Source organism: Pelobates fuscus, chromosome 1 (assembly GCF_036172605.1).
Source record: "Pelobates fuscus isolate aPelFus1 chromosome 1, aPelFus1.pri, whole genome shotgun sequence".
NCBI classification, from domain to species: Eukaryota; Metazoa; Chordata; class Amphibia; order Anura; family Pelobatidae; genus Pelobates; species Pelobates fuscus.
The window spans coordinates 337,496,802-337,521,687 of NC_086317.1; the positions used below are offsets into that span (position 1 = coordinate 337,496,802).

Here is a 24,886-nt window from a genome sequence, read left to right on the forward strand (position 1 = left end):
CACTTCCCACAGTGAAGCTACTGACGGAAAATGTTATCACATTTAGATATTTAAGCCACACACTCAAAAAAACCTGCTGATTATGACAGCAGAGGAAGCGCTGGCAAAAAGTTTCTTGAAAAACAAAGGGGAACATTTCACTCACTTGAACTCCATGTGAGAATACTACAAGAAACAGAGAACCTTATGCTGTGAGTATAGAAACCATAAGTATTTTATTTTAAATATATTTAGCATTGCTATCCTATAGTTGTATTACTCTGTTTTAAAACAGAGTTCTCTTTTTAACTTGATTTGAGTATTTTCTTCTCATAAGCTAGGAGATTAATTCCAAATCATGTTATTGGTAAAATGACTTGCTGGAAAAAGCATTACAGCCAACTACTAACTACTAAATCATAAATAATGTACTATTGTATTGTGTGTGTATATATATATATATATATATATATATATATATATATATATACACACACAGTATATATGTGTGTGTGTATGTATATACATATATATATATATATATATATATATATATATATATATATATGGATTTAATTCATGTCACAATGGATTTAATTCATGTCACAATGCTATTTATATATCAGTGTTACTCAGGAATGATTTATGGCATGTAAATCAATCCAGCAACATATGAAAAGTCACACTAAAAACTTGAGTTTAATGTATTTTATTCTAATCTGAAATTGTACTTGACCAGTACAATAGACCGTTCGTTATCTTTTATTAAAGTATGGAGAACATCGAATACAGAACATTGCAGACAAACTAGTTTCACAATGCTCATCTTTAGATACTCAGATAAAGTGGTTATGTTCTTATCTGGGAACAGATGTCTAGTAATGTAACAGATAAGCAACAAAGTAGATCTTATCAATTCACTTTTCAGGATTTCACAAGTCTGCTCTATCTTGATAACAACGCATATGCATATTCTAGGGATGTAGGTTTAAATAATGTATTGAATTGTTTTAATTGCCAATGGAATAAGCAAGGCAAGGAATCGCTCATGAAGTTAAACCATGCTAAACACAGTTCTTTTATAGCATTCCTATTAAATCATTTGCAAAAAAACATTTTTAAATTGCTTATTTTTTTGTGCAAAATGAGGTTGAACAAATTCACTTTGGCACATGGTAACACTTACAACTGTGCTTGGAGCCATGTATTCTAGTGTTACAATGAACAGTAAGCAGCTATACTGAAACTTCGCTGGGTTTGGATTGACACGGTTGGGGTTAGTCATTTAACCAGAAATGTCTGTGGCGAATCATAAAGAGAATTGCCCGTGGTTTAGAGGGGAGAATAGGTATCTTGGAAAGTTTTCATCACTCGGCAATTATCAGAAATGTGAAATAGTAAATTCCTGATAATACCCAGTTTAATTTGTATCGGGACGGGGGAAAAACGGAATTCTCCATCTTGGCTATTCTAGACTAACTGTTGCAATATGGATGTCAATCAACCACAATTCAATAATTAGTGAAATAAATCCTTCCTATAGCATTTTCAGTTATTTCTCATAGAAATAACAAAAACTAAAAAAAGTAGTAAGTAAACACTAGGAATGCACATTTTAAACAACATATATTTCCATTATTTCATGTTCCCAAATTTTGTAATAATATTGCAATTAAACGTGTACTGCCAAAGTATGACATTAATTTGAAATAGTCATAAGAGTACTGTCAATTCTCTACACATTGAAGTATACTGCTTCACTGTTACAAAGTGTTTAGTGAGCGGTACTAGTTAAAGGGACACTGCAGCATTAGGAATATATATCTAGTCTTAATGTCTTTAGTTAGTGACAGGCCCCCAGGATGACAGTCCAAACCAGTGCCCCTCTATGAGAACCGTATTCTGCCAAAGAGAATCATTACATGCAATGTTTATCTATGACCGACCGTGACGGTACTGTGCATGCGTGCGTGATATCATGGAACACTAGGGTATGAGACCTGCAATTTAACAGTCCTGGCTCTCCTATCCAGAGGGTTTGGCATGACTTTTAAGCCTTCTAATTAGTAACGAAAAAAAAAAAGTAATTTGGGGTCACTAAGGAATTGGGAACTAAAGTCAGCTCTAGAAAAACTCTATTTAGATGTGTACTGTTCGTTTAAAGGAATTCACATTAAAATGTACTGAATTAAAAGCCATAGCTACTAGCTGGCAAGGTCACCTGATTTCGGCATGATACAGGTTGGCTACGTTTTGCAATATGGTTTTCATTTCACTACAATTCACTGCTCAATCAATGAACCTATTGTATTTACAAGACAAATACAATGAAAGCTATCTACTAGCACTGCCATGTTCATGAAATAAGATGCAGGGACCTGACTGTGTGGCTACTTTGTTGAGCGTACTCAGCAAGGAGGAAATTGTGATTGCCATCAGTCACAAATATATTTTGATGAACATGCTAAATTGCATTTCCATTCTGAGTTTTTTTTTAGTTCTCCATCTCTACTTAAAATCATAATTATTTATTAAAATTATCACATCTAGAAATGTTGTTGAATTTAACTATGTGTTATACATTTAAACACAATGTATTTAAAGTGAAACAGTCGGGCATGTTCATTTTATCTGAAATCATCCCAAAGTCTCTGAACAATCTATTATAATGGAGATAAATGAAATAGTCATTGTAATGGTTTTAATGTTTTAACATAGAACCTTTAGTACAGAGCTGCCATTTCTGCAGCTCTGTGAGTGTTACAGTATTGTAACCAACGTTGGGTCCCATCTGTGTCCTTTTTGTTCTGTGAGAGAATAGGCTACTTCCCCTAGTAGGGCAATTCTCATCCCTCAGTTGACACACTGGCTTCATTGACTCCATTCCGATCCTCTTATAGCCAGCAAAAGAATGTTGCCTTAGGAGTAACCATTGCAACCACAGTGTATGAACAGAGCCAGAGAACAGGAGAACCAGCAGGAGGAGGGTTCTCATGCTTTGACCTGTTATTCAACTGTTAGCATAAAACGCTATGCAAACACTATGCTGAGGATCTGATCGATAATTATGGGAAGGCCCTATTTTTAAATACCTTTTTTTTTTCCTCCTCAATATATGCATTTGCTAGGAACTATACAATGCATAGATTGAATGTAATTTACTTTTAAGTTGTTTGTACCATGATAGGTAAACGGAGCAGCTGCTTTGGACCTCCCAGGAATAACTGCCCAGTTTGCCCTGCATTAATGACGGCCCTGCAGGTACCTTTAGTACCTCATAGGTAAAATATTTTAAATTAACATATCAAACGGATTATTCATTTGATTTTATCAAGATCTAAAGATCATCAAACTATTTCTAAAGCTTTGACTTTTTACCTGGGGTTTGTCAGGTGTTGCTTCCCTCCTCTTTCTTACAGTGTAGTGTGTATGGTGCTTGGTTGTTTCTTTAAACAACACAATAAGGCTGTCCATTTCTACACTATCTAGTATGAACCTGTTGTCATTAAACCAAACCTCTGTTTCATAATTCCTGGAAGTAATTTGCAAGAACACATTTTACAACCACAGATCAGTGGTTGTGAAAGCTGTTCTTTTGTCACTTCATTCTGTATTATGATATTGTCCTCCGTGATCAGGTGTTCCACTAACTGCCTAATTGTCTCCTGGAATTCAAGAGAAACAAGATCAAGGAGGAGAGGTCGATAATGGGAAACTGACATTCCTAAGCACAACAATTATAACAGGAGGCTTTTGGTGAAGCTTAATGTCATTGTGATTTATTTTTTTCACGTTAAAAGTATTATATTGTTGAGATATCTCAATGTTTTGAATAGCTGTACTACATTAAAGAACAATTTTAACCTCATGGTCACAGGTTTGAGTGCTTCAGGGCTTATCGCAGCATTATATCTTTCTGAGATTGATAAAATAGGCATGATTTCATAAAAATCCCATTTTTAAGAACACTCTTAAAAAGTAGCACAAGCTTAAAGTAACACCTTAGCGTTAGAAATAAGTGTTCCCCCTTATTTAGGTGCAAGGGCCCCCATAAATTATTATTTTTTTTTTTTTTTGAAAAGGCAAATAATATTTTTCCAGCACCAAGACTCACAATGAGGTAATCTTGCAAGCATCACTTCCTTGGCTTCAAGTCCATCCAACGCATCTTATAGTGAAGCATTGGAGGACAAGAAGTGTATGCCTGGCAGATGCCACGCTCTTCCAATCAAATCCTACTCCTAGGAAACCACTACATCCATTAATGATGTCCACATCAAAAATCACATAACGATCATTGCTACAGAATAAAAGTCTAGAGGCTATCAGGAAGACAGTCACTAGAGGTATGTTTAGCCCTTCAATTTAAGCACTGCCGTTTTAGATTGCAGGACTGAAAGAGAGGTACTGCACTCAGACCATTTAATTTAATTTAGGTGGATTGGTCTAGTGTCTCTTTAATATATCTTTTCAGAACAATTAGCTTTACAATATTATTGCTATATAGGTGGTAGAGGGAGGTTTCATATTTATTTGCAAAAATGGCTAGATATATATGGAGATAGAGGAGTTGATCATCTGTTCATCTGTTCATCTGATCATCTGATCATCTGTTTACAGATATATTCTACGCAGATTGTTTTCCCTTTACAAACGTGGGTGGGGGAGTAAAACAATGAAAAACAATAGAACATTTTATATGCAAATACAATTGCTGCACTAAAGTATACATGTGCATAAAGCATGAGGAATTTATTTTCAACAAAGTGAGACTTGGGTTATGTTAAAACACCTAAACAATAAATGATCTATTATGTAAAATAACGATGCAGCACCCCTAATCATGCAGTGCAATTTATTTAACACAGACAAGAATAAGAGGCAATGATAGTTCAAAATAAAGGTCTAGCACTCTAAAGTGGTAAAATAAGCGCTACAAATTGAATTTGCTATAAAATATAGATTTTCAATCCATTTTACAGATAGGCAAAGGGCTAAGCATGGACGCATTAGGCCTACAGCTCTGACGAATGCAAGTTTATTATAACAGTGCATTCTTCCTTTTTTATATTTTGTTAAAAAAAAATTATATTAACTACTTTGTTCCAGTATCAATATACAAAGGCAAAGAAATGGTTAGGAATTCCTTTCTGGCATTTATGCCAACCCTTTGATGTTCGTTGTCTTACAAAAGTATGACTTCATACGCATATTCTCCTGCAATGTACAATAATGCTTTCAGCAACATTAGGTCAATGCATAAAGACATCAATAAAGATTTTACTTCTTGTAAAATTTTCCATTAAAGTCAATTTTTGGGAGAGGAGATTCAACTCAAGGCAAGTGAGGCAGATAGTATAACCCCTTAAGGACCAAACTTCTGGAATAAAAGGGAATCATGACATGTCACACATGTCATGTGTCCTTAAGGGGTTAAATTTAGATTATAATTTCTGTCCACAAATTACTGACCACAACTTGTTCAAATCTCACCAGCTAACACTGGCTGATACTCGTTATCAATAATGTCACAGAAATATTTAGTTCTGAAATAAGAAATAAGGTTTCCAGTACTTTTATTAGAGCGGCACTGTCACCCCCACATTAAAAATTAGTTATCAGTGATGACTGTAGGGAATTGGCCGTGTCTATCGAGGATCCCGCAGTCTTGTGGGATCCACCATAGATCTCAATGCTGTACTCTTGTGCATGCATGAGAGTCCAGCAGTGAGGTTGGCTCCTTAGTTGAAGGGGAGCATCCCAATCAAGATGGTGGTGCTCGTGAGGGCGCAGGTTCAGGTAAGTAATTTCACCCTTACCTGGCCACCGTGGCCACCAGATCACCAGCAGCGATGTCACATTTAGGGACTTTGCGAATTCGGCAAAGTCCCCAGGCGTTGACAGTGCCACTTTAAGAAGGCCACAGGAACTACTCACAATAATTGTTTTACAGCAGAGACACTGCTTAACTGGGATACGTATGGTTCTTTTGTAGCATTTATTTTAGTATACACAATTACAGTTGCATTATAGGTCAGAGACAATGGTGGGACTACCGCGGTCACAGGGGCCTAGCCATCCTGTCGACCCCTGCGACAGGGGTGCCCGGCAGGCATTGTGGTGCAGCTCCAGCAGTGTGAAACAATTGCCAGGGGCTGCATTGAAGGGCTCTTGGGGCAACCCGATGGGGACCTCTGTGATGATGTCAGAGCTGGGAGGAACCCGTCACTTCCTCCCAGCTTACACAGAGACGTGCGGGAGGACAGCACCAGCGAAGGAGAGAAGAGAGCCAGACTGACTCCCATGAGCCTGAGCCAGCTACTGGACCCCAGGGAAGTCCTCCTCCTGCACCTAAAAGGTAGGAAACAGGAGGGTGACCAAACATTTTAACAGTTTGCATGTGTGTGAATGTCTGTATCTGTATATCTGTGTGTGTGTGTGTATGTGTTTCTGTCTACATGTGCGCCTGTAATGATGTGTGTATGTGTGTGTGACTGCATGTGTGTCTGTATGTGTATCTCTTTGTCTGTGTATCTCTTTGTCTGTATGTGGGTCTATATGTGATCTGTTTGTCTGCTTGTGGGTCTGTATGTGTATCTGTATGTCTGTATGTGTATCTGTTTGCATGTGTGTCCGTGTGTGCCCCTATTTATCCGTATGTGTGTCACTGTTTATATCTATATGCGTGTCATTCTGTGTATCTGAATGTTTGTCTATATGTGTATCCGCATGTGTGTCAGTGTCAGTGTTTGCATCTGCAGAAGTGTCATTCTTTGTGTTTCTGAATGTGTCAATCTCTGGGTCTGTGTATTAGCATGTGTGTCTGTGTATGAACCTCTATGTGTTATGTTATACAAATGGAAGGGTGGGGAAGGAGGGAAGATGCAGGGGGGGCAGCCAGGACAATTTTTGCACCGGGGCCCTGTGGTTTCTAGTTACATCTCTGATTAGTGAAAAAGTTACAACTAAGGCAATGGTCACCAGTGTAATACAATTCCTAGAATAAAATGTAGGTCATTGCAAAGCAATATACTGAAACAAACCAAAACATGCAAGTTAACCACTATTTTAATTGAACTAGATAAGCAAACCACATTTCAGAAAAACAAAAGATACACACACACACACACACACACATATATATAGTTAATACAATGTTAAGCAAAAATCTGCACACCAGTCAAGCTATAAGACTTGCTTTTCCCACAGAAATCACAAATTTGCAGTGATGTTACTACCGCAAAGGATTCGGGGTGAGCATATGCAAATTAGTTTGTGCCGGGCCGGTGCAAGGATTTTTGCCGCCATAGGCAAAAGGAAAATTTGCCGCCCGCCCTATATACGCTGCCCACCATGTAACATCACAATGCCCCACCCATATGATCTGCCATATGAACTAACGTCAGTGCTGCACACAGTGTGTGTTTATATTAAAAAACCTGCAGGGATAGGCAATAGACACCAGAACCACTACATTAAGCTGTAGTGGTTCTGGTGACTATGGTTCATTTTAATGCGAGGTAAATTAGAGATTAGTGTCACTAATAATAAACTATTATTGGCTTATGGCTTGACTGGTGTATGTATTTGTGTTTAGCAGTGTATTATACATATATAGGGATAGGCTAGCACTCCCGGTCTTTAGTAGTTAAAAGTTCCTTGAATATAGTCTATGATCCTGAGGAAAGTCCCGGATGGGGACTGAAACGTTGATCTACATGTTTTAATTATTTAGAAAAAAAGTAAGAAACTTTTAACTCCTTAAATTTAAAGGGTAATCCAGAAGTGGACCCATTGCTCACAGTGCCTATATAGGTATCGGCTATACTTCACTGACGATGCTTAAGCCCATTCCGATATCCTTGCTGCATATCCTAGTTAGGTGGATCAGTGAGTCAGTGTCCAGCTCATTCTTGGCATATAACTTGATGTCATACATGTAGAGTAGGTGGCTGATGGTAGCTACACTCGTGAACTTGTTTCCAAATCCACTCTTGATCTGGCTAAGGGGGATAAGGCCTATGCAGAACAGCATTGGGGATAGTGAATCACCTTGGTATATGCCACATTTGATGCTAATTTTGGTTATTGTCTTGGAATTAGCTTCTAGAGTTGTTTTCCACTTGCCCATTGAGTTCTTGATGAAGGTTCTCATTAACTTGTTGACCTTGTATAGAGCCAAGCATTCCAGTATCCATGTGTGTGCCATTGTGTTATAGGCTTTTTTTTGTAGTCAATACATGCTGTCTGGTCTTAAAATCCTTTGTGGCTGCTTGCTCTACCAGTAGTTGGAGTATTGATCCTCTAGTGTCGCTTCCAATCCCCTTCTGAGTATTACTCAGGGACTGTCACTAGTATCACAGAATGTAATAGTTTTTTTTTTTTTTTTTTTAAACATGTTTGCCTAGGTGAAACTATTACATTCTGTGAAACTTGAATTGCAGTTTAGTGAATGAGAGAGTGTGCTACATCTTGTATGTTGTATGCATTGGCCCCAGCAGCACCCTTATAAGTGCATGTTCAGGTGAGTGCAGCCCTAAATATATATACACATATCTGTAGCTGTCTTTTTGGGAGGGGAGTTTGGTTTAGAAGAGACATTAGAATACTGTAAATATCCCTTATATTAAACCGCAAGCTGATTACTTCCAAAATAGACTGGAGGGGTATGAATAATAAAAAAAACAATATGAGATAAACACTAATATATCTAGGTGTTGCCAAAACTTGTGGTATGAGAGATACATCTGTACAGCTACCACCCAATCTTAAAAATACATGTTATCACATTTCCCAAATCTCTCAAACTCGGTGTCAAACCTTTCAACTACATATACAATCCTCTTTCGCTCCTCTCTTAATAAATATCTCTTAGAAATAAGTTTGTATTGAAACATTAATGTCGTTTCTTCTAAAGAAGTCTGCTCTTGATAATTGATTGCTGAACTGTTTACATATCGCTTGGAATCCATCCACAGAGGAGTGGAGAGTTTTAAGTGAGGGATATGGTGTATGATGTGCACACAGATACACATTTTAAAACAAATAGTTTTTTTTGCTCAATTTGAATGTATGATCAAATGGAAAAAAAAAACCTGTATGGAAAGTCAAAGCACATTTGGAAATTCGCAGTTTTTATAGCCACAAAACCACATACCTAACTGATTTTTGCATTTACCGAAACACCAAAGAGTTGAAAAAAAGAATTGTAAAAAAACAGAAAGAAATTGTCGTACTGTCAATTTAGAAGATGAATGAAAATATTTATACATTTAATATAATTTTTCAGTTTAATTTCAAACCATATAAAAAAATTATAAAACATCTCTGTCACTTCTGAGTATTTCATAGCGATCAAACCTTTATGAAATATCCATATTGACTGTTTTGGAGTTTCATTAAAACACAACCAAACATATCATCATCGACAAAGTAGGAACTACAAGAAGCGTAATAATAAATACGTTCTCCATCAGGGGCCACTAATATGCGTCCCAATATATAACTAAACCACAAGTGTTCTCCACCCAAGAGTATTGAAAAGGAATCCCTGCATACACAATTTAAATGGTAGCTGCTTTATTATGTACATAAATTAAATTAAACTAAACACAGTTAATAGTTTAAAAAAAAAAAGAAAAAACTAAATAAACAAAAAAACTAAACTTAGCTGTAGGTAGGAGTAAGGAACCCCCCCACCCGCAGATTAAAAAGGAAAGCGGATTTGTATATAAATAATCCAACAACCCCCAAGGTTAGGAATTATGCTTTATGTACAATATATTGCCTGCAAGGCACATACCATATAGGCATTTCTTCTTCATGGGTCTTGGTAACAGAAGTAGTCAATTTTAAAGAAAATGAATGATTTAGTGTGAAATTGTATTCAGTTTTCTATTTACATTAGAAGAAAATATATTCAGATAGGAAAATGCTGGATTAAAAAAAAAATTTTAAAAAATTCCAGAGATGAGAAAGGACCAAATGGAATATGCTCATAGTATAGAAAACAGGCCAGTATGAGTACAAGAGACAGGTTACTGGGTGACTGGTTATGCAGTGCAATGTCGTCACGTTAATGCTACATTTCTGATTGAAATGCCATCGGACAGAGGCAGACATTTTTTATGAAATAGAACTATAAACATATAAAGATATATTGCTAAAAAGATTTAAAGTTGTGAAAACTTGGCTTTCTCTAACATGTATTTGCACTTTTGGGTGATATGGGCCAATTTGCAGCCACATATGGAAATTTGATAAGTGCATTAAAACGTCAGCTTCATTATTATTATTTAAAAAGCACCAACAAACTCTGCAGCTCTGTACAATGGGTGGACTAACAGACACGTATTTGCAACAAGACGAGCTGGACACGCAAAAATAGAGGTTGTTGAGGGCACTGGTCAAACAAGATTACATTCTAGAGGGAGTGGGGTCACACAAGCAGTAAGGGTAGGATGCATTTCATGTACTGGAAAAAGTAGGTTACTGGAATAGTTTACAGTGTAGTTAGTTAGTTTATTGGATGGCACAGTTGCAAGTGAGGAAGCAGGATGGGTTACCAAGGTATGGGGAGGGAGCGCTATTCAAATTTTAATTGATATGCTTTCCTAAAGAAGTGAGGCTCTCAAAATATTTTGATGAAACTGAGACTGGTTGAGAGTCTAACGGAGCAGGGAAGGGAGCTCCATAGGAACTGCGCAGCCCTAGAGAAGTCTGAAGGTGGGTGTCAGAAGTACGAGTACACACAGAGAATAGGCGCAGATCTTCGGCAGAGTGTTGGGGCCTGGACAGGACATACTTGTGCATTAGTGAGAAAAGGTAGGTAGGAGCAGCGTTCTGTAGAGATTTGTAAACAGGATTGTAAACCAGAATTTAAAATTGAACCCTAAATCTTATGGGAAGCCAGTGTAACAGGGTGGACGCATGGGAGTTGCAGGCAGACCGCAAGATGACAGGCATAAACTGTAACAGGGCCTGCTGGAAACACGCAAGACCACGAGAAACGGATTGCAGTAGTCAAGGCAAGAGAGGACAGTGGCATGGACCAACACCCTAGCCGCATCTGGCATTAGATAGAGATGGATGCAAGCTATGTTTTTGAGATGAAAGTGGCAGGATTTGGTGAGTGACTGGACATGAGGGGTGAAGTAGAGGTTGGAGTCAATGAGAACACCTAGGCAGCGAGCCGTTGGGGTAGAGTTGATGGTAGTGCCATTGACTTGTAGGAGATAGACACGGAAGTAGCAACACTTGCGGGAGGAAGGACCATAAGTTCTGTTTTGGACATGTTAAGTTTAAGGAAGTGAGCAGCCATCCAGTTAGAAATAGCAGAGAGGCAGTCAAAGACATGAGTCAACAGGAATGGCAAGAGATCAGGAGAGGACAGATATATTTGAATATCATTCACATAGAAACGATATTGGAAGCCAAAGGAGTGGATGAGTTTATCAAGGGAGGCAGCATAGATCAAGAACAGTGGGGGACCAAGGAAATTACCTTGGGGAACACCAACAGAGAGGGGCTGCGGAGAAAATGAAGAGACAGAAAAAGAAACACTGAAAGAGCGCTTGGAGAGGTAGGAGGAGAACCAGGAAAGCAGAGTCTTGTAGACCAAGATTATGGAAGATGAGAAGAAATTGTTGATGATCAGCAGTGTCGAGAGCAGCAGAAAGGTCAAGGAAAATTAGGAGAGAGTAGCAACAGTGGATTTAGCAGCAATCAAATCAATGGATTTTTTGGTCATGGCAGAGTGACAAGTGCAAAATCGACACTGAAAGAATGACTGATTTTACCATATTTTAAATTGCACATCCTAATTACCTCTTTCTAGTGATTTTGAAAATGTTCGTAAAATATTGTGAAATATTTGTGGGAATTGCAGACAGAGTCAAATAATTTGCTATTGTTAACTATACCACTTAAAATAGGTTGCATATGGTGTCAGTACATAGTCTCTATGGACTTCTATATCATATCTTCCAACTGACCCTATTTTGGAGGGACAGTCCCGAATTTGGGGGGGAAAAAAATCGAGGAGATGCTAAATGGTGCAGTGTGAAGTTTTGCTGCACATGCGCAATAGCCTCCCAATGGTTTTCTATTGGAAAGCAATGGATAGGCTGAGATAATCAAGTTTGAGGCGGAGCCTGCAGCTGCAAGTTCAGTGCGGCACATGAGAAAAGGTGAGTAAAATCCCCTTTTCAAAGCGTGGCTAGTGGGACCACACCAGGACTATAGTGTCAGGAAGACATGCTTGTATTCCTGACACTATAGTGTTCCTTTAAACTAAAACAAATATGTTTGTAAATCAGTCTGGGTAAATAAGATACATTGTTCTGAATTATATTTTAGCTGCATAAATTGTGATCAGTAAGTCACCTAAAATTTATCAGAACAGGCCTGCCTGTGGCCGCACCCATAAACTTCCCTCTTTGTCTATTCAAAATGTTTGGCTGTATGCTTCCTACAGATACACAGAGATGTAAGGGTCAGAATCTTTCTTTTCTTTATGTTTTCTTGTATCTGGTCCCATATTTTGCTTACGTGTTTTACTCAGAAAACCATTGTACTGTTTGTACACCTTAAAAATAAAAGTTTTTATTTAAAATTCAGGAAAAACATGTATTTATTCTTTATGAGAACAAATCTCTCAAAAGATCTCATCATGAAATAGGGATTCATTTTTAGTTACGTAGCATGAGGCTATATATTCATGCAATGTTCACATTTGTGCTAAATTAATTACATTAATCCACTCACAATGTCACACTCTGACATTGCTTTCTGTAAGATTATTTTGGACAGTTCTTTATATTTAGAATAGGGGTGTCTAACCCGCGGCCCACGTGCCGCATGTGGCCCAGGACCGCTAGCAGTGCGGCCCGGTTGCAGTCTGGGTGGAGAGGGACTTAATTGGCCCACCTGGGCAGACAGCTCTAAAAATGAAATAAAATTTCATTTAAATAATTTTCCCTTCGGACTGTGACAGCCTTTGTCAGTCCGATGGGAATAATAAATGGGGTGCTGGGGGCTGCTGCAGCCGCGTTTAGGGTGCTAGTGTCCGGAGGGAGCACTGTGAGGCTCCCTTCACCATTCTCGGCAATTCCGTGTCCATGCTCCAACCCTGCATGCAAGCTTCGCCTCCTGCACATAAGTAACACCCCCAGAATCAAGCCCTGCCCCCCACTCAAGCAAGAAGAGGTCAAGAAATGGCTCCCACAGTGCCAGGTAAGCTTCAGCTAATTTGTCAGTGACGTTGTGTGTATGTGCTTGCTAGTGAATGAGCTTGTATGTTTGTGTTTCAGTGAGCTTGTCTGTAGTGAGCATGTGTGTGTGTGTGTGTGTGTGTGTGAAAGTGAACTTGTCTGTCAGTGCACTTGTGTGTAGTAAACGTGTGTGTGTGTCAGTGAGCTTGTATGTAGTGAGCATGTGTGTGTGTGTGTATGTGTATATATATATATATATATATATATGTATCCATATACACACACACACTACATGGCACAGTGAATAATGTAATTTTTGTGTATGATTTGTCAGTGATTGTGTGTGTGTGTGTGTGTGTGTGTGTGGTGGGCGGTCTGTGTGTATGTCTGTGATTGTGTGTGTGGGTCTGTGATTGTGTGTGTATATCTCTGATTATGTGTGTGTGTCTGTGATTATCTGTTTGTAGGTATGTGATTGTGCGTATAGGTCTGTGACTATGTGTGTATGCATCTGTGATTGTGTGTCTGTGTGTATAGGTATGTGATTGTATGTGTTTGTGTGGGTCTGACTGTGCGTGCATGTATGTAATTGTGTGTATAGGTCTGTGATTGTATGTGTGTGTGGGTCTGTGATTGTTTGTGTATGTACGTGATTGTATGTGTATGTATGTGACTGTGTGTATAGGTCCGTGATTGTGTGTGTATATTTGTAATTGTGTGTATAGGTCCGTGATTGTATGTGTATGTCTGAGTGTGTACATCTTTGATTATGTGTGCGTATGTGACTGTGTATAGGTCTGTGATTGTGTGTGTGTATTTGTTATTGTGCGCATAGGTCTGTGAGTGTATGTGTGTGTCTGTGATTGTGTGTGTATATCTGTGGGTATGTGTGCATATGCATATACATGTGAATGTATTTAGTAGATAGCTCCCTAATTTGGTATCCTTAAATATGGCAATTCCCCATAAGGATAACAAATAAGGGAGTTATCTACTTAGCAAAATTAATAAACAGGGTTTTTACATTTTATTATATAGATTAATTATATTATAGATTTTATGTGTGGCCCAAGACAATTACTCTGCGCTCAATGCGACCCATGGAAGCCAAAAGGTTGGACACCCATGATCTAGAAGACATCACAGATGCTTGGATTTGCAGTTTTTACAACTGTAAATGTGTGTCTGCAGAGATGCTATGCCTCTTTTACACAGGAAAACATTGTTATAAAATAAACATACAGAGTTCAGAAAACTATCTTAATCCCACTGTATTAACCCCATTAAACGTATCTGAAAATGTACTATTCTAAACATGAAACCATCTGGTTGTAAATGCTAAGATTATAACAATCAGCAAAAATGAGTCTTTATGTAGAAAAGCATGGTTTCAATTGAGTTTTACTGACTAGCATGCACACATCTTCAGTGTGCAAATAATAAGATGTATAAATCTAATAGGAATAAGGAAGTGATAGCTAGGGTACATAATACTTTCCATGAAGTAGAGGCAATTTCCAATTAAATCAGCAAATAAAGGTTATCCTGTGTATGACTAATCTAGACACCAAACAATTATTATTTTTATGTATGTATGTATGTTTACCAGGTTCATAATGGATTAAATAAAAGAGTCAATCAGACTGCAAGGAGTTGCAGAGTTTTTCTGTTCTGCCAATTTAGAGCAGGGTACCTAAAACATTGCACCATGAAAGCTTGCTTAAAGGATTTCTCTGGTGCCAGGATCCTGCCCCCCACCCCCCATCTCACGTCTCTGAAGGGGTTAAAACCCCTTCAAACACTTACCTGAATCCAGCGCCAATGTCCCTCAGCGCTGGGTCGGGCTCTGCCCATGCTCCTCCCCCACCAACGTCCGCCGGCGGGGGAGACCTAATGCACATGCGCGGCAATGGCAATTATACCTCCCCATAGGAAAGCATTATTCAATGCTTTCCCATGGGGATTCCGGCGACGCTGGAGGTCCTTATGTATAGCTTGAGGACGTCTAGAATCGTTTAGACGACCAAAAGTCGTCTACGAAGCTGGAAGTCCCTCTAGTGGCTGTCTGGTAGACAGCCACTAGAGGAAGACTTAATCCTGCAAGGTAAATATTGCAGTTTATAAACTGCAATAATTACACTTGCAGGGTTAAGGGTGATAGGAGTTGGCACCCAGACCACTTCAATGAGCTTTAGTGGTCTGGGTGCCTACATTGTCCCTTTAAAGCGGCACTGTCATGCGGAATCCCGTTTTTTTTTTTAACCCCCCTCCCGCCTCCACTACATCCAATCGACCCCTTAGTCACCCCCAAATGCCCCTAAGCCCCCCACATTACCTATTTTTTATTCTTTATCTTCTGCCCCGATCTTTATTCAGGGCGCCGCCATCTTTGTGTGGGTAGGTGAAGTCCCTGTGGGACACGTCATCTGCCCACACTAGACAGACTGTGAGATTCTCGCACATGGACATGCGAACGGGAATTTCACCTATTCATTCATTCATCAGACAGACGAATGAATGAATAGAAAAAATCAGATGAACAAACTAACACTGAGTATCAGTGTTCGTTTGTTCGTTCAGTTTATTACAAGGAGGGAGCTACCAGCGTGCAGCTCCCTCCTTGTAATATGTAACTATAGAAGCGGCAGGGAGCAGAGCTCCCCACCACTTCATAAGCCCCCCAGGTCCCCCCCTCACTCTATGGGGGTCAATATGACCCCCATAATAGCACAAGGGAGATTAAAATCTCCCCAATGCCCCTACTCGCTATACCGCGAGTAGGGGCATGTCCACTAAACAGTGAGCAGCCTGTGGCTGCTCACTGTAAAAAAAAAATGGTAATAAGGGGGGGGAACCTACTGTCCTCCCCCCTGGCCCCCACCCCTGCGCGGTGGGTGGGGGCCCTAATAAAACAATAAGGGGGGACCTACTGTCCTCCCCCCCTGGCCCCCACCCCTGAGCGGTGGGTGGGGGCCCTAATAAAACAATAAGGGGGGGACCTACTGTCCTCCCCCCCGGCCCCCACCCCTGCGCGGTGGGTGGGGGCCCTAATAAAACAATAAGGGGGGGACCTAATAAAACAATATGGGGGGGGGGGGGACCTACTGTCCTCCCCCCCTGGTCCCCACCCCTGCGCGGTGGGTGGGGGCCCTAAATGAACCCCCCCCCATCAAGGTGACTAGGGGTCCCAAGTGGGTGGGGGCCCTAAATGAACCCCCCCATCAAGGTGACAGTAGGTCCCCCCCCATATTGTTTTATTAGGGGCCCCACCCACCACTCAGGGGTGGGGGCCGGGGGGGAGGACAATAGTTCCCCCCCTTATTGTTTTATTAGGGCCCCCACCCACCGCGCAGGGGTGGGGGTCGGGGGGGGGGAGGACAATAGGTCCCCCCCCCCTTATTGTTTTATCAGGGCCCCCACCGACCGCTCAGGGGTGGGGGCAGGGGGGAGGACAATAGGTCCCCCCCCTTATTGTTTTATTAGGGCCCCCATCCACCGCGCAGGGGTGGGGGCCAGGGGGGGGGGGAGGATAATAGGTCCCCCCTTATTGTTTTATTAGGGCCCCCACCCACCGCACAGGGGGGGGGCCAGGGGGGAGGACAGTAGGTCCCCCCCATCTTTAACCCCCGCGCGGGGGGGGGGGGGGTTATTAGGTTGTTGTTTTTTTTACAGTGAGCAGCCACAGGCTTACTGTCACTGCTTACTAGACATGCCCCTACTCGCGGTATAGCGAGTAGGGGCATATTATTTACTAATACTAAGTAATCTTTACTTAGTGTTAGTAAATTTGGCTGAAAGACCAATTTAGGTCTTTCAGCCTTTTAGTAGATAGCTCCCTGATACTGTGGGAATTAGGGAGTTATCTACTAAGCGGCTGCAAGATGCAGCCGCAGCAATGAATAGGATCGGAGTTTCATTCATTAGAATGAAATTCCGATACGATCAAAGTACCGAATTGCATCCTAACACCAATGGAGAAACAGTGCTCATTCTGTTAGGATGCAATTCGGCAGTTTTGCCGGCGTTCTGTCTAAGTGACAGGACGTTCGGCAATACTGACAGGAAGCATTGTGGGAACTGGGAGGAAAGCTAGGGATCATGGGAAAATTGCTCTGACCAGCGGAAATGAAGCACACTTTGCTCCTCCGCTGGTCAGAGCTGGTCAAGCGGAGGAATCCTCCAGAAGGCAAAGAGTCCCTACATTGTCTTTTGATTTTAAAGAAAACTAAAGAAGACAGGAAGAAAAGAATAACAGATCCTGAGAGAGGGGGATAAGAGGAAGAGATTGAGGGAAGGTAAGTTCGGCATGACAGTGCTGCTTTAAGTCTGAAAACAGTCTGTTCTTAATAGGTTCTATCTTCAGCATGACATATTTCAACTTTAAATAGGAAGTTGGAACTGTTAGGTGGTACCAGGGTCTTACCGTTTGGTCTATTTATCAATACACGCACAAACAAGTTTCAGATTTGGGGAAATATACGAAGGGAGGATGAAATAGGGATATTGAAACACTCTGAAGCTGAAGCTTGTTCACACAGAATCAATGTAACCTTGTGAATTTGCCAGTTGCATGTCATTGTTTTTGTTTTGTATTGCTATGCAGTCGTTCCTCAATAAAAAGATTTGCAATAAAATACTGCATCAACTTTGCATACTAACTGTTATGCATACAGTAGACTTATCCTTCACCTTCTGCCAATATGACCAGTATGCGGAGCGTTTGTGCTAGCATTTACCCTGTTTCTTTATGTAGAGCAGTGAGCTGCATTACCTCCCACAAACAACTAGCCAGCATTTTGTCTTTATGTTGACTATTACATTCCCTTGCTGTATACACTAGCTGAGAGCACTACGTTTTTTTCCTAGATGTAGTTTGTTATGATCTCATCTTTCCTTTAGCAGAGCTGTGTTAAAAGGGCAATAAATTGCAGTGAGAATTTTGTTAAAATGCGATTTCAAATATCTTAAAATATTTTTAAAAAAATGTAATTAATGTCATCAGCCCATTGTGAGAGAAACTAGAAGTGGTAGATGTGAGAAACTTGCCCAAACCGTAACGAAAGGTGTGTAATTATTATTCTAACTATCAGTTTTAATAGCTTTAGTGTTTCTTGAAACACCTCAACTACGGATAAGGTCAGGTAAAATAGACCAGATTAAATCATAATGTAGAAACCCATACAGAGCTAGGGCCTCCATTTAATAAGCTTTTAAAATAATTCAATACTGTAAGAACTTTCCAAATGATTTTTCTACAAAAAATCTCAGAGATTTTGATGGTGGATTCTGCAGATAGTAATTTGGAACATTTTTCTGACAGTATTGAATCTTTTGGCAATCTTATCAAGCAGTGGCCTAGGTCTGACGCCAAAACACAGATTGCTGGAGACGAACGCCTGGCAGGAACATAGTCTGGGCAAACCAGCAGTGTCTTCATCTTAATAACCGATTCCTACTAAATGAATGGACTCTGAAGCTACCTGGCTGTATCTGCAAGCATGTGTATAAAAATGACTGTGTGTGTTATGGTTCACTGCACTCCCCTTAGTCACACGCACAAGATATCACAAGGTGAGGGTACCACCAGCCCCTTTGTTAAACCAAACTGAGGAAAAATATTAGTAATCAAATTAGTCAGTCAACAGAAGTCTTTACGCCTACAACATGAATGCTATTTATAGGGGCTTAGGGGCTTTTTATTGTAGACAATGAAATCAAAATGAAGACATACACAATGCTCTTATAATAGAGGGAACTCAATAACTGTATCCTTACAATGTAACTGGAACAAACGAGCAAAGATCAAAATGACCTTATAATAATGCCCCTGACACTAGAATAGGATTTTGAAGTGAGCCAACAATTGCGCACAGATGTTGGTTACTTTTTTTTACACAGGATATCTTGCAATAACATGTTTTGTGTGTTTTATTAATTGGCCGTATACAGGGTAATGGGCATTAACATAAGAGGAGTTGGATGTTAAGGCATAAATCAGGTTACTATGTATATTCAATACGTATAGCTGTCGACATAAATAGTAGTGAAATAGTACTAGAAATTTTAATTTGACAGAGGCTCAGGAAAACAAATAGATGCATGAGATAGTTACCCCAGCTCACAAGGTTACAGACTTTTCACAGATAACATGTGCCCTTTGGTGCAGCCACAGTAGAACACGCAATCATTCAGATTGAAATCTGATTTTCTTTAAATAAAAAACTGAGAGATAACAGTCATACACACACACACAAAAAAAAAAAGAAGAACAACATAAATTCCCACACTTAATGATCTTTGATTCTGCATGCCTGCAATACAAGTTAAACCCTAGCCCAGTGACTCACTTTAGCATTTTGGGGGAGGCAGCTTATTTACTGTACATATCTATACTAGCTAATTGCAACTAGCTTGTATGTCTCAAGTTTTTCTTTTCACAAGTGTGTTTCAACATATGCTTTAGCAATGTGATTAAGAACTGCACAGGAAGGTATGATGTGCTTTTTGCTGTAAGCAACAATTAATTATACAATAACATGAAATGTTGGCTCCTAGAGGTGTAAATGTACTAGTCATTGGCAAACCATGTGATTAGCTGCCAACCCGCATTCATGAGAAAATATGTTTTAAAAGTGTAAAAACGATAGAAAAAAAAAACCCAAAACATTTATTTCTCATGAATTCTCAGGTGTAAATAAGCAATGTAGATCATGTATTCCACATTCATCCTATGTTGAATATAGTTAGATATGAAAATGATCAGCGCTATGTTCTTTTTTTTTTATAATGGAAATTATTGCCTTTATAAAGTATTGAAAAATAATCATTTTTTCTTCACCAAATGTATATGTAAAAACAAACAGATTAATGCTACTGCCACGGTGTTTAAAATTCTCCAGGATTCTATCACGGAAAGTAAAAATATTTTTGCTGAAAGTCTTATGAGGACAGCAATTTCAAAGCACCAGTATGAATGTAGGAGTTGATTTGCTTGTGATGACCTATATATGCCCTTATTTGCCACCATTAAAAAAGATGAAGAGAAATGTGTTAGAAATAGAACATAGTATAAATTAACCCCTTAAGGACTGGACTTTTTTTGCGATGTTGTACATTTGCGACCAGGCATCTTTTTACACTTTTGTGGTGTTTGTGTTTAGCTGTAATTTTCCGCTCTCTCATTTACTGTTCATATACAAATTATATATTGTTTTTTTCAGGACAAAAGGGGCTTTCTTTACATACCATTATTTATATAATCTCATGTAATTTAATTTTTAAAAAATGAAAAAATATGATGAAAAATTGAAAAAAAATACGTTTTTTGACTTTTATGTGAAAAATCTTTTATTCATCTACAAAAGCGAATGAAAAAAACTGCTAAATAGATTCAAAATTTTGTCCTGAGTTTAAAAATACCCAGTGTTTACATGCTTTTTGCTATTTTTTTGCATGTTATAGGGCTATAAGTACAAGTAGGATATTGCGGTTTCAAAACATATATTTTTAAAATGTATCAATAGTGACATTGTAACACTATTATCTGTCATAAATCGCTGAATAACACCCCACATGTACATATTTTTTTTAAAGTAGACAACCCAGGGTATTCAATATGGGGTATGTCCAGACTTTTTTAGTAGCCACTTAGTCGCAAACACTGGCCAAAGTTAGCGTTCATATTTGTTTGTGTGTGAAAAAAGTAAAAAACTAAATTGAACGCTAATTTTGGCCAGTGTTTGTGACCAAGTGGTTACTAAAAAAGACTGGTCATACCCCATTTGCAATACCTTGGGTTGTCTTCTTTCGCAAATGGTATGCCATCATGGGGGTAATTCTCATTCCTGGGCTACCATACGCTCTCAAAGGCAACGTAACCAACCTGGTCATTTTCAATGTAAAAATATTTGACCCATATATTTGACCCTGTAACTTTCAAAAACGCTATAAAACCTGTACATGGGGGGTACTGTTATACTCAGGAGACTTTGCTGAACACAAATATTAGTGTTTCAAAACTGGAAAATGTATCACAACAATTATATCATCAGTAAACGTGCTGTTTATGTGTGAAAAATGCAAAAAAAGTCACTTTCACTGACAATATCATCGCTGTGATACGTTTTACTGTTTTGAATCACTAATATTTGTGTTCAGCAAAGTCTCCCGAGTAAAACAGTACCCCCCATGTACAGGTTTTAGGGTGTCGTAGAACGTTACAGGGTAAAATACAGTGCTAGCAAATTAAATTCTCTAGACTTTTGGCCTGGGTTGGCAGGCAGGTCCCTTAAATTGCAATCAATAAAATAACTTAATTATGTAAAAATATTACATAAATATGCACGTAGAATTTAAATATGTATGCATATTTATATATTTGAAGTCTACGTGTATATTTATATAATTATTTATGTCATTTTGTATATGGACATATGAATAGTTTGTATTCTTTTTATTTATTTATATATACATAGATATATATACAATTTCATTCTAAGTGTATTTTGATATAAATATATATATATTAATATCAAAATACAGTTAGAATAACATTTCGTATAGATATATATTTTTTTTTTAATTTTTATTATTATTTTTAATTTTTTAAATTTAATTTAAATTATTTATTATTCGTATTTTATAATAATATATATATACAATATATATATAGTTATTATATATATTATATATATACGTGTGCAAATTAATTATAAGTGTATTTTTATATTAATATATGTACATATTAATATAAAAATACACTTAGCATGACATTATATATATGATATATAGACATATATTATATAGGTATAATATATGTCTATATATCATATATATACACATATATCATAATATTTTTTTTTTATTCACTATAACTTTAATTTTTTTTGGATTTTACACTGGCAGGGAGACTGCCTGTCAGCACAGACAGTCCCCCTGCAGGCAGAGTCTAGGACACCTATTGTGACCATGTGGTCGCCCTGTTGGGCGATCACATGGCCACAGGGGTCCTAATCCGCCATGGGGAGACTGTCTGGGCTGCAGGCAGTCTCCCCACAACGGGAGCAACGCCGATCGCCGCCGGGGGAACGACGGCGATCGGGTAAGTACCTCTTAAATTTAGGACGGTTCAGGACCGTCGTCGGTCGGCAACGCAAAAATGCCGATGACGGTCCTGAACCGTCCCGCGTCCTTAAGGGGTTAAAATATAACTGACATTTATTTGTATTTACCGAGATCAATCATGCTCTTTAATGAAACATTCCTATGGAAAATTAATTTTAATATGTGTAGCATATATTACGGTCATTGGGTAGGCGGTAACATGACTTAAAGTTGCCTATCTGATTCTGGTGTAACATGAATTATGTACTAAGTGAAGCTTAAGTTTCATCTGACTTTATCATTTCTTTTTAATTTCTTTGTAGAAGATGGACGATCTATCGATGACAACCATACTTCCAAAGAATATCAGCAACCAGACGTGTGATTTATATGCTCACCGAAATAAAGCTAAAATTCTACTGCCAATTTTTTACAGTATTGTTTTGCTTATTGGGCTATTTGGTAACATTTTAGCTTTGGCAGTAATCCATCAAAACAGACGAAAGCTAAATTCCACAACTCTTTACTCCATACATCTTGTTGTTTCGGATGTACTTTTTACTATTTCTTTGCCTACGAGAATAATATATTATGCTTTTGGATTCAACTGGCCTTTCGGCGAGGCGTTCTGTCGGATTACATCCCTCATGTTTTATATCAATGTATATGCCAGCGTTAACTTCATGACTTGCTTGAGCATTGACCGTTTTTTTGCTGTGGTGCATCCATACCGTTATAATAAAATCAGAAGAGTAAAATATGCAAAGATCATTTGCATCGTTGTTTGGATTATTGTTTTTTCTCAAACTCTTCCTCTGCTCTTACAGCAAATGTCAAAAAAAGAACACGACGGAGCAATTACATGCATGGAGTACCCAAATTTTGAAATCATTCCAAATTTGCCATTTATTCTTCTTGGCGCATGTTTCGTTGGATATGTTACTCCATTAGTAATAATACTCTTTTGCTATTCCCAAATAAGCATTACGCTTTATCAAGCATCCAAGAAGAACCCGCTTACGGAAAAATCTGGCACAAACAAAAAAGCTATCAACACAATTATTTTAGTTATTGTTGTGTTTTTATTTTGTTTCACACCTTATCATATAGCAATTATGCAACATATGGTGAAGAAGCTAACATACACACCGGACTGCGAGGAGCAACTTTATTTTCAAATCTCCCTCCACGTAACGGTATGTCTAATGAACTTGAACTGCTGCTTGGATCCTTTTATTTACTTCTTTGCATGCAAAGGGTACAAGAGAAGACTCATGAAAATATTTGGACAGCAAGGTAGCATTTCGTCTTCCAGTGCCACACGACCAGCCGCTGATGAAAGCTCCCGTGATATTGCTCACAGTTTAACAAATGTTCAAACAAATACAAAACATTTAATAACTCCTTTACAAAAACTGTAAACTGCTCCACGTACCAAAGGCAAAAAAAAAAAAAAAAAAAAAACATTGAAAGAACTACATACAACTGGTTTATATTTCATGAATTAAGTGGTGTGTGAATTTACTTTCATTGAAGCTGTTGTGCTATAAAACTGTACAAACTGCAAAACGAATATTGTATAATAAATTAAATAAGAAATGAACAGGGGATAATAGGATACATAAAGGGTGAGCTTATGACCAGGTATAACATAGCTCACAGGTACTATAATTACTACAATATCATTAAGAAATATTTTAATATCCTGCCAATATTTGATCAGATAATAAAATAATAACACCAAAGGATTTACCTAGAAAGAGTATATTTAGGAATGTTATCAATTACAGAAAAAAATTAGTGAATGCACATCCTTATCTCCTAAATGTGTTATTCCACAAACGGACAACTTTTCCAACTATTCACTAAGTGAATATATTTAACGGAAGTAAGAGCATGAGCTTTTAATAAATGGAAACTACTATGAATATTTTGGAACAAAGTAGTTTATTACATCACACAGTTTATGGGGGTCAACTAACAGCTATGATACTTAAAAAGTCCTGCCATTGAAAATCTGATCCTACACTATAAACAGTGACACATATAGAAGTGCATTTAAAGGACCATTATTATGTTCTTTTACATTAGAGTAGCTCTTTACATTAAAAAAAATAATATGACTGTTACATCCTTATCAAAGGGAAAGAACATGCAGGTAATTTTAAAGAGAAATGGTTATTAACCCCTTAAGGACACATGACATGTGTGACATGTCATGCTTCCCTTTTATTCCAGAAGTTTGGTCCCTAAGGGGTTAAACTACAAATACAATGTAATACATTCTTAATGACTATGTTTTATTTTCACCGATATGGTTAGAAAATTGTTATATTGCCATTTATAATACTTTGTTAATCTATGTATAAACTGTATTAAATAATGTTCAGAAATCAATGTATTGTATTTATGCAACATTTTTGCATGACTGTACAATGGCGAAGTGAACAAAAACAAGAAATAAGGGGATAAAATAAAGAAAAATTCCCACTAGAGGTAAAAAAACAAAAAAAACAAACATCATTTTAAGGGTTACTGCAACAAATACAATGTTTTGGTTGAAGTTAGTGTGGCTGGCAAAGTTTTATATCACT

The 24,886-nt window shown here is 38.2% G+C and overlaps 2 protein-coding genes across 4 annotated transcripts in view; one reads left to right on the forward strand and one right to left on the reverse strand.

Moving 5' to 3' along the window:
• Window positions 1-24,886, reverse strand: part of UBAC2 (UBA domain containing 2) — a 162,392-nt gene that overhangs the window by 84,265 nt on the left and 53,241 nt on the right. The window lies entirely within an intron of this gene.
• On the forward strand, window positions 130-24,479 carry LOC134565769 (G-protein coupled receptor 183-like). Of its 2 annotated transcripts, none has more exons than XM_063425421.1 (2): window positions 130-191; window positions 22,616-24,479. In XM_063425421.1, the coding sequence occupies exon 2, from the start codon at window positions 22,619-22,621 to the stop codon at window positions 23,711-23,713; it is 1,095 nt and encodes a 364-aa protein (XP_063281491.1). In that variant the 5' UTR covers window positions 130-191; window positions 22,616-22,618; the 3' UTR covers window positions 23,714-24,479. The 2 variants fall into 2 exon arrangements, with proteins under 2 accessions (XP_063281491.1, XP_063281497.1); XM_063425427.1 differs by having other exon boundaries at window positions 156-191; window positions 22,619-24,479.